General features: G+C 36.0%; 1 protein-coding gene across 1 annotated transcript in view; it reads right to left on the reverse strand.

The window, feature by feature from the left end:
- LOC132115865 (partitioning defective 3 homolog) overlaps positions 1-11,410 on the reverse strand; it is a 471,004-nt gene extending 459,594 nt beyond the window's left edge. Inside the window, exon 1 of the mRNA XM_059524256.1 lies at positions 10,945-11,410. Coding sequence (XP_059380239.1) covers positions 10,945-11,064 — 120 coding nt within the window. The 5' untranslated portion in view covers positions 11,065-11,410. The remainder of the gene's footprint in view (positions 1-10,944) is intronic.
- Positions 11,411-11,705: the final 295 nt, after the last annotated feature.

Consider the following 11,705-nt stretch of genomic DNA (forward strand, 5'->3'; position numbering starts at 1 on the left):
AGAAAAAGACATCGGGTCTGAATCAGGAGAGAAATCTGCTCTGATCAAACACTGTTTACAAGCCAAAACAGTTCAAAACAAATCTGTGTGTGTATTCTGATGTGAGACACAACAGGAGATGCACTTTCTTTGATCAGTTTTAACTAAAATACCTCCAGATGTTCACTGATGGACTGGAGTGCTGTGGATTATTGTGATGTTTTTATCAGACTCTCATTCTGACGGCACCCATTCACTGCAGAGCATCCATTGATGAGACACTGATGCAATGCTATATTTCTCCAAACCTGATGAAGAAACAAACTCATCAACATGTTGGATGGCCTGAGGGTGAGGACATTTTCAGCAAATTTGCATATTTGGGTGAACCATTCCTTTTAATGACTTTTGCATTAATGCATTAATGTCATCTCTGTGCGGCATTACGTCTGCATAAACACACATTTTGCATGAATGACATGAAATGAATTTAATGTTGTATATAACATATTACTTTTACAAATATTTTTCCTCAAACGTAGTACAAGAATCATTACTGCATCTAATATCATTATATTCCATAAGATTGTCATCCCTCGTACAAGAATAGCTAATGAACAAAAATCATCACCAATCCTAATCATTCTGATCCAGCATAACTGTTCAGAATAAAGACCAGTTCTTCACGTTTTCTGACAACATTGTAATTGAAACCGCAACGCTTTGTGCATCTGAAGAGAATCATTAACCTACCAAAGCTCAAACGAAATGCCTTCAGGAGACCAGCAGCTGTCTGCTGATTGGCTCCTGTTCCCGCCAAAATATGCCGTGGCTCCAGTTTGGCAGACTTTGCTTAAACTGCTTCAGAGTGACGGCCATTGATCGCCTTTCACTGAACCAAGGCCGCTTTGGCTGTTCAGTGCTACTCATTAAAGCGAGTTGTGTTTTTCGTGGACCTCTAACAATGGCACGCTCAGTAACACACACACAAACACTCAAAAAAATCAATACCAGCCAGCTCGCATCAAAGCAAAGCATTTCCCTGTGATAAATAAGTCACAAAACAAACTGTGACTCAAGGTTACTTCTGATATCTTAAAGGAAACTCTTGCTTTTTTATTTTCTTTCAAATACCTTTTATAAAGTGGAACGAACACAGCTGAAATGCTGTCATAACTATGAGAGGCAGGATTATGTCTATCTGTTGGATCTATTGTTAAACATGTGTCCAATTTGTATTATAAATGATATTAAATTTAAAGAAGAGATTATTTAGGAGGAGGATTATGCGCCTGAATAAAACACATTGGCTTAAACTGTAATCTCTATAAACAAATCCTGCAAATAATCCAACCAGATGTGCCACAGCACGCTAAATCCTTAATCTGTGCTCTTGTGCAGCGTCCTACATCACGAAGCTAATCGGTTGAGTTGATCATCCCACTGTTAAGATCTTCAAGCAGTGCTTGGCACCAGTACACCAATCTACTGGGATTAGTTGATGCTTTGTTACCTTCCTTGATAAAAGACAGGGCACAGGTAAGAGACGCAAAATATTTGTTTGTTTGCTTTGCTGATGATATTTCTTAAACTGCACTGCAAATTACAATTAATGCAAGCATTGAGTGCACAAAACAAAACTAAACCAATGTGACCCTGGACCACAGGGTCTTAAATGTCCATTTTTCATCATCTGAAATATGACTAAATAAGCTTTCCATTGATGCAGAGCTCTAGACTAACTTTCTACACCGGCTGCACTGGTGTGCCTTACTTTTTTACAATTTACAAGTTCACTTTTTTTTTTTTAAATCGCTAATAAAAAACTAACAATCTGGTCAACATAAAGTTCTTTATTTGAAGTAAAATTGTACAAGAAAGGTAACTTACTGAAAAAGTGTTGGTGCTTAAAGTGCTTGACCAAGCTGAAATTTTAACTTAAAACATCTCTAGATAAATGAAATAAAAAGAAAATCAAAAATGTGTTTTTAGGGCTTCAAACCGAAAATCTCATGGCTCAATGTCTTATGGACTATCCATCACTGCTTCTCAAATCATCACGTCTTGCCTAAAATAAATTCTATAGATATAAAACAGTTCAAGCATATATAACAATGTTTAAACGTTAGACCCAGATAAATGTGTGCTATATCCAATAGTTTGTGCGGAGACACTTCAGGACAATGAGACGCCAGTGTTATCACTTGCATTTTTTTTCAGTTGATACGCCTTCATTTTTGCTCATAAATGTAAGAGTAATACATCATTCGTAACTGCAAAGAGTCTACCTTTATTTGTGTGCACTCTTTACTTAATATACTAATGATTTTTGGCATTAAAAAAAAATCTATAATTTTGATCTATACAATGTTTTTTTGGGCTATTGCTAAAAATATTCCCCAGCGACTTAAGACTGGTTTTGTGCTCCAGGGTCACAAATAACAAAGAAAACAAAAAATAAAAACAAAATTAAAAAAAACATAACAAAAACTAAACCACAACACAAAACAAAAATAAAAAAAATGGAACAAAAAAAAAAAAATAATAATAATAAAATAATTGATTAAAACAACACAAAGCAAAAATGGCAAACAAAAGAAAAAAAATTAAAATAAACAAAAAAAAAAGGAAACACCACAAAAAAAAAAGAAAAGAAAACATACAACTTACTCAAAAAGAAAAAATAACACAGGTTACCTTGTATAGGCCTACTGTATTTTATTCTACTTTTGTGGCGATTTTGTAAAAAGAAAATGCATTCCCATTATCACAATTAATGTCATCCTTGTATATCCTTACATATGGTACACTGTGCTCACAGTATGCATGCAAAACTGCATAAATATTTGGGGTATATATGGTGGCAAATTGAACTTCTATTTCTCTGACGTATAAAGTTAGTGGTGAATTGTCTCAAAAACCATTCATAAAATCTGCACATTTTCGCATGACTAAATCTGACTGCTGAGAATAGCGTTTAACAAACACACAGCGTGTCTAAGTGTGCAGAACAGCTGCAGATGTGTGCTGTTTTGGGGTATAACAACACAAGCTCATCAAAGTCTCAGGCACGTTCCTCTATTCTCCACGAAGAGTTTGGCACAAAAACACTTCAGACAGATCTGAACTCATTCAAGTGAAGAAGACTTGATTCTCATGTTTAGGGTAACAGAACCATAATGGCATTTCTTGATGTCAACGGGAATATGTGCACTAGTACATTCATCATGTAAATAATGTCTCTTAGTGAAATTATCACATAGCCGATTTAAATGCCTTTCGGTTATATAATTACTCTCAGTAGTTTCGGAGACACGTACTCTGTGGTCTCATTGATGCTGTCTGTACTTGTGTCTTCCCAGTATGTTCCCCTGGGGATATCGAGAGATTGTCTGGTAAACAGTAATTCTGGTCATATTTGCACCAGCAAATCAAAATTGTCATTTTATCATAATCAAATCACTTTTTTGTGGCTATTTATTATGTGTAAAAATATATTTTATGCTTTTTAATATTACAATATCATGCATGTATTTTTATCTATTGCTTAAAAAAAAGTAAAAATAAAAAAAGTAATAGAATTAACGAATAATGATATTTAATAACTTTCAATTATATGGACAGTACAACAAAATAATGAAACAGCAATATTAAAGTTAATACTAAAATATTATTATATTTTTTTTTGCAAAAAAACACTTTAACATGAAAAACATCATGCAGAGAGCTCCATTAAGATTTTTAAGTAATAATGCCAAATTTATTATGCGTAAAGAGATCTTATGTAGACCTATTTAATATTAAAATATCACACATTTATTTTTTCCCAATCTATTGTTACCAGGAGATTTCATGAAAACAAAAGATTAAAAGAAAAAAATAGCCATGTTTTCCAAAACAGGTTTCATTAAATTAAAAGGAAGAATGGTTTTTAGTCAATTTCAATTACATGGCAATTGTAACTAAACAATAAAAATCAAGTGTCCAAATTAAAAATATTAAAAAATATATTTAAAAAATAAATAATTCAAATATTATTATAACTAGTTGTTTTTCTTTTACAAAACATTTTAACATGAAAAACGTAACGCAGACAGTTTCATTAACATTTCTGAGTAATGATGCCAACAGTTGTTGAATTACAGCTTTACAAATAATTATCAGAAACAGACATCAGGTTCACAGAAATAAATGAAATTTTTCCAAATGACATTTATATATATATATTTGCAGTCAAAACTAGTATTTGTTAGTTGAAACAACCTTATTGAAACTCATTTCATATTAATTTACTTGCGTAACACACACAAATTAAACTTATTCGCCGCCAAATTTATTTATTGTTTGTTTGTTTGATGCAGCCAACAGAAACAATATATTGTGCAAATTCACTACTATGTGTTTATTGTCTTTAAGTAAGTACAAAAAGTTAAAAATGTATCTATCTGGGTTATATTCAGTTACAGCGAAAACTGGGATACCTTTGTCCATTTTAGGGATTTCCTGGAGCATCATCATTGTAGTTTCTGAACAAGTGCACCCTCCGGCTTCCAGTATGAATTAAACGGTCATTACGCAATGCTCACAACACCCTATTTTGGGTCATCTAACAGAAGGATATATCTCAAACACTCGGCTGACGTTATGAAGTGAGTTTGGAGTAAAAACATGGTATTAAATGGGGAATTTTCACATGCTTTCTGATGGAGCACCAGCTGTAGTTCACCGATCAGATTTCATAATCATGCAATTATATCATGTGCGGTGTTTTTGCGTAGCTTGTCAGTGAACTACGGCTCGGTGTAGTAAATGCTGCTCCATCTGGAAGCAGGTGATGGAGATTTACTACTAATCACAGAACTGGCTTTACTGACGAGATGTGCATGGAAATCACATTCGGTTAACCGTGCAGCCCTACGCTTGCATATGAATATGGATCATATCAATGATATTTAAAGAGACAGTTTACTCGATGATATTTGTTACCATTTACTCATCCTCACTTTGTTCCAAACCCATAAACTGTTGTTTTCTTTTTTTTTGTTGACAACAATAGTTGAAAGTCGCTGTGCAGTTATGAATGATCTGTCTGAATGAGTTCATCTGAATGAAGTCTGTAATCTGGTGCAAAAAGGGAGTAAATCTCTCTTTGAATGTCTTGAGAGTTAAGGCTTTATACAGACCTAAACTCCCTTCGTCTGGTTTTCTTGTATCGACAAATGACCTGACAATACTCTCTGCACTATTTCCCAGACATCACACCCATCGTCGCCGCTCAAAGACTGGGACTGACACAAATCTGCTCTCTTACAGACAGAAATGGGAGTAATTCTCAGGAAAGCAGACATAAGTCAAATCATAAGATATGATAAAATGTTCTTTGTAAAAATGAAACCGAAGTAGCGACAGATCTTTTCTTCAGTGTTGTGAAATGACAGAATGTAGGGCAGGACGTGCTTCTATCCGTCGGTTGTTGAGTGAATGGAGGCGGATCTGAACGAGAGCATACAGTCAATTGTAAGAAAGGGTTTAAAGCAGACAAAATGATTGAAGAAGTCTGGCATACGTGACCACAGAGAAATCTGTCTTCACGAGTTATGAGATTTAAAAATTCATAACAACAAATGCATAAATCGTTCACAACAAGTCCAGTGACATGCATTTGGAGACTAATAGACTAATCCATTTCATGACCACTTTTAGATATTTATTTCTTTGTGACTTTAGTGGTGATTGATTGATTGATTGATACCAGCATATATGGCAACCAACTCACATCAATATATCATGTAGGACGTTTCATCTCAGTGTTTGATAAAAATGTGACATTTTTCCTGCTCAAACATTTTTAAAAAAAACTTTTAGAAAACCTCTAAAAAACGTTGCCTAGTAGCATTTAACACAAAATATGCTGTATAGACCGAAGTGTCCGAGCAAAATAAATTACAATAACATTTTTTAATTTCAAGAGTTTTCCATTAAACGCTGCATAACATTTGCATTTAGTTTCAGCATTTTTGGGAAACCTCCTCATTACAAACTCGCACAATATATCTCAATTCTGAAAAAATAAGATATAAAATTGCAAATGTGATAAAAAAAAAAGGTCAGAAGTGTGAGAAGTAATCTCGCAATTACAAGAAAAAAGTCAGAAATGCAAGAAAAGTCAGAATCGTGAGTTTATATCTTGCAGTGCTGACTTTATAACTCACAATTACAAGTTTAGGCCTATATCACATCATTCTGAGAAAGAAAATCTGAAGTGTGAAATAACAACATGCAGTGCTGAGAGAAAAAAAAAAAGGTCTGAATGTTAAGTCCGAATTGTGAGATAAATAATTAAAAGTCAGTTCTACAGGACAGAGCATCAAGGCTTCTGTCCCTCCAGTCCATCTTAAACTAAAAAGGCCACTTTTAAGTGACTTTTAGTCTCAACAGGTTTGGTTTTACTTGCGTAACAATACACACAAATAAAACTTCTTCGACGACGTGATCTCACGGACTGATGTGTCTTGGCTTTATGTAAGAGCATCTGTAATGTGCTCCTTGAAAACAGATGAAAGGGTTTAGTCCATTTATTAGTCATTCAGCATAATCAACGCCTCCTCTCACAGACATACTGCACCTCCTTTATACAAGTTCTTACAAGATGAGCTCCAGTCATATTCAGATGGTTTGCTTCTACAGAATGTCAGATAAAGGACAAATAAATCACCTGTACAAAGCATTTGGACACTGACATCTGAGAAATAAGTTTACTTTTCTGAGCCATTCCTACAAAGACTTTTATGGCACAGGTTATTTCAGAAATGAAGGTCCCACTACAAAGAAGCCTCTAAGGAAGGATTTCCGATCTGAAGGTCAAAGTCCCTCTCGGTAGACATCCAGATGCCTGCGGGTCTCATAAACACAATGTATGGTTTTGTGTGGACCTGTGCTTCATTACAGCTGTCTGACCCGTCACGTGTGCGGCTGTTATTTGAGAGCAACAGGGGCTCGTCAAGTTCAGAGCAATGCAAATGACTCGACCTTGAGCCGTCAAATCACATCAAGTCACAATTAACAGCTATTTTCAATCTGTGCTTCAGCACCTCTGCTTTACAGGCAGCATTTAAGTTTCAAGAATCTGCTAGAAATTTCAGAGTGGTTTATCCATCTCAGCCTTTTTTATAGAGATTTTCGGACAGTTACAACATCACTGCTTAATGAGTGAATCTCGGTAAAGAAAAAAACGTCAAGGTGCCAGATCAGACTTAAGCCCCTAATGACAGGGTTAATTCACCACTGCCAAGATGGGGTTTTAATAAAACTGCATATGCAGCAGAAACATAATTTTTATTTACATCTGTGCTACATGACTAGAGAAAACCGACTAAAAGGCTGTGGTGAAGTAGATGTAGAAAGACTGTGAAACCCATAATAAGGCTCAGTCAGACTAATGCAAAAATGCAGAAGTATGATCTGTTAGTTTCAGGAAAAAAAATAATAATAATAACTCAGACTTTTGCTGAATAAATAGAAATATCTTGCAGGTAATATGACAAAAATACACTTGTACTTCCAACAATACAAAGCTGGTTAGAAATTGGTGAGCTTACGCTTTAAAAGAAAACTTAGTAAATATCTGAGTTTCTAAAGAAGGCTATTTTTTTTTACGGTTTCATAATTGTTGATTTTTTTACATTTTATCTCCATGTTGCAAATATTACCATATTACATCTAAACTTCTCATTTTCATTATTATATGTAAAAAAATATATATATATATTATTTTTATAACCATAATCCAATTAAATTATAATTCTAAATACTGTAATGCAAAAAGAATAATACAGTCAAAGTGTTAATAGATGCAATTAATTATGTACACAAACCAGTAACATCATAAAATATGTAACCAAATGTGTAATATAATGTAATTTTACACAGTAGCCTATTATGGGCAATTAAATGTTCAATTGTTAGTTCTAATTTGCATAATGTGTTGTGTATCTATTGTACGGTCTACAACTTATACTAAATTTACCAAAACAAAAAATGGCCCTCGTTCTTGACAGGCTCTTGAGATTCACCTAAATCATTATTCCTCACCTCTCTGATGTAGTATTAACATTTTTTAATTAACAAGGTAGAAATATATTAAAAACAGCATCATTGTCCCATAACAGCAAAAGAGAGACAAAACTCAACAATCAAATGAATAAAACACTCAAATCTCATACTGGACTTATATCAATCGACTCGAGGGAAAGTCAATGGAAAGGCTGCAGACAGCAGTCTTACAGCGGAGGAGGAAAGCCATACAAGCATGGGTGTGTGCCATGTATGTAGAATCCAAGTCTTTACTGTCTGCAAGGACAGACGCTTTATGAAAAGAACGAAAATGCAAAGGGAAAGACTCAGGACGCACACACTTCTTTAAAGGTGTTGAGTTGCAGCGTGAGGGCTCTTCAAGGTGATGCAGCTTAGGTTTCATACTCTGCTGTAAGAGTGACTGACCTTCATACACTGCTGAGGTTTCTCTAGACTTACCTGGCTGCAAAATACGGTCTTGATTCAGTTAGGTTTTATCACATGGATTTGTGGAGTTGAAAGTGTACATTTTTGAATCGTTGGTATCACTGAACTATATACCGTACAAAGCATAACCGACTAAATCTGTGAACTGATTGAATTTAGTGACAAAACACAATAAGACAGTAGCACAGTCACATGTTGTAAAGTTAAGCAATTCATGGTCTGCAAACTTAAAACTGATTTGGAATATAAAACATCCTTCCATTTTGTTAATGGTGGTGAATGTGTCTTTTATTTCATGCACAACAGAAAACTAATTTATGAATAAAAATGCACCCAGCATGTCACAACATAATTTTTTCTCAGAAAAAAAAAAGACTTAATTTAAAAAAAAAATGTTAATTTTACATCTGTTACATCTGATACCCCATAAAATAGAGCTTTGGGAAAAAAAAGTGATTGTTTTTAAACAGGTTTCCCCAAACACTAAACTTATCTGCAATTGGTCAGCCAAAGATTCAGTCCCGCCCCCAACTCTGACCATTGGTGGAGCCACTATTATATCAGAGAGGTCGGGATTTTTAAACAGACAGAAAATGTTTTGAAAGCGTTTACAATTTTAAGGAAAATCAGTCTATGATTTAATGACTTTTAATTATCTCTAAGTTGAGATAGAACAAATATTTTAACACTGAAAAAAAAAGAGTTATTGAAATGAGATTTTCTTGAAAAAAAAATGCTTTTGTCAGGCAAAAAAACCACTGCCAAAGTCCTGCCAATCCATTCACAAGAACGCAGGGAGTGAGCTCAATTTTCCATACTCAAGAAACACTCTGTAAAAGAGAAATCCTGGCAATATCTGCGTTGGTTCACCAAACTATTCAAGGCCTGTAGAACAGAAGTGCTTGGACGTGATGCCAATATTAACAGGAGATTGTTGAGATCTGGGCAGAAATAATAGCACTGATGCCAACACAAGACACACAGGAACCGAATGCCTCTTTACAACAACAATACAGCCTGTAGCTATACAGCATCTACACGTCTACTGACAGAAATCAATATATCAATAATTAAACAGCTAGACCTCATTGAGCTGGAACGCATACAAGTTCCTCTACTGCACTCAGATGTTCATTTTTTTCCCAAGTTCTGCAGCACATTTTCTCAAAGCTTCTCAATAACTACACAATGAGGATAAATTGTTTTACTCACAAGCATGCACATGAAGCTTGAGCCAAAGTCAACAATGTGTTTAAGTTCTTTCTTACTCCAAATCCTGAATCAAGCACCATACAGAAAGCAGATCTGGAAGTTAATTTGTCCAGTTTAGGGATTACTTTCATACTACAGCCGGTGCACAGCTGCCAGCTCTTTTAGTGGCAAGTAGTTTACCTTCAGCTTTATGATATCCATTGAGAAAACATTTGGTAACTGTTCAAGTTTCTTGTCTGAATCTATAGTGGCTTTCTGACCAAATTGGGTTTTTATGACCAATGAATTTCCATTACCTTTACACTTATAACATAAGGGCTGAAATGAATCACCAAAAAAACAACAACATGTTCATAAACTGAACATCACCATGGCTTGCAAACAAGTTTTACTCTTCACAAACTCTCAAGTTTAAGCATGATATAGTATAGTACAGTACAGTATAGTATAGTAGATGGTGTGCATCTCAGACCTCCATCAAATCAGGTAACAACTGTTATTACCAGTTTAGCAAAGTCAGTTTGGTTTTTTGATCATAGTAACCGGTCGACAAGCTACACCTCTGGATTGTCTAACTTTGGAACTAGATTATCTATAATCAACACAGAAATGTCATGACTTTTCCAGACCTGGAAAACACCGAAAGTCCTACTTCCAGGTTTTTCATGACCATCGAATCCCTGTCAATCAACACTTTGAAGGCTTGAACCCGCAACCTATCCATAACCATTAACCACTGAGCCATTATAATAACACATAAAGGTGTAGAAAGCACCGTTCATTGTGAATGTTTAAGAGTTAACAGTCGAAGAATGAGCGAGCAACACTGAGTAGGCTGCATGTGTGGATCCATGCTTCAGCTTGAGCTGATTTCCAAGGAAGTTTCCAGTCCTCGCCCTCCATCCGTGCCTCTGAAGGTCTTCCTACGCTCCCTGTTTACTTGCAAACACTGTTAAGGATTTAACTGTAACACACGAGGGTTACAGCAGCCGACGCGACGCGTCTCGAAGCCGAACGCAGAAGTTGCAACAATTTATCGAACAATCCTTTGTGACGTAACAAACACACGCGAAATCTTCAAACGAACATCTCAACTGAACCTTTCACCGACGGTCTCTTCTCTGTTCTTTCCTTTCGATCTTTCTTTCATTCTTTCTCCAGAAAAAAACGCCACGTTGAGAGCAGCAGTGGAGTTTAGGCTTTTTTCCTAAAAAAGTAAAACACTCGACTTACCTTGGCTATGGCTTTTTTATATCTCATTGTCGCTTGCTGAATAAGACTGTGTATTTTGATATTCCCATCCCCACAGGGAACGACCACCCGCGTCCTTCCAAAACACACTGTCACTTTCATCTTCGCCCGATATTCCCAGAGACTCGGGGAGAAGTGTGCAACTCTTCAGGAAAACTCAGTAGCGTTACGCCACGGCAGCATTGTATCCGAGCAGGTAAAGAGCGGGATAAATCCTCATGTTGTGCTCCTCAGGTGGGACTGGAGCACCTGTGTCTCGGTGAAGCTCTCTCTGACTCACTCCTCCAGCACGCCCTCAGGGACGACTGTCTGATCCAGGTTACAGACTCGTTAAGTGCTGCTAGTATTCTTTAGTTGCTTTTCTAGTAGTTACTAACATTCATTACATACTAGTCCCAACAGCTCAATCATCTCTCCCAGTAGCCCCTCACTACAGAACACAAGATCCAGGGGGCGTGGTTGGGTCCAGATCTAGGGGGGGGGGGGGGGTTTGGGGATTAAGGGGTGGAGACTGGTAGGTTAGGCATACGTACGGTGGGAGGAGTTAGATCACCACCACGCCCCCGGGATCTTGCGTTCTGCAGTGAGGACCATTTCATTATATAGCCTACCATAACATACATACTAGAAAAGTGTTTACAATAATTTTTTTATTATTAAGTGAGTTTTTGAGAGTGTATGTGATTTACTCCTGTGGTGGGCAAAAATGTAAAAAAAAAATAATAATAATCTTTCAGTAATAC

This window comes from Carassius carassius, chromosome 35 (assembly GCF_963082965.1).
Source record: "Carassius carassius chromosome 35, fCarCar2.1, whole genome shotgun sequence".
NCBI lineage: Eukaryota > Metazoa > Chordata > Actinopteri > Cypriniformes > Cyprinidae > Carassius > Carassius carassius.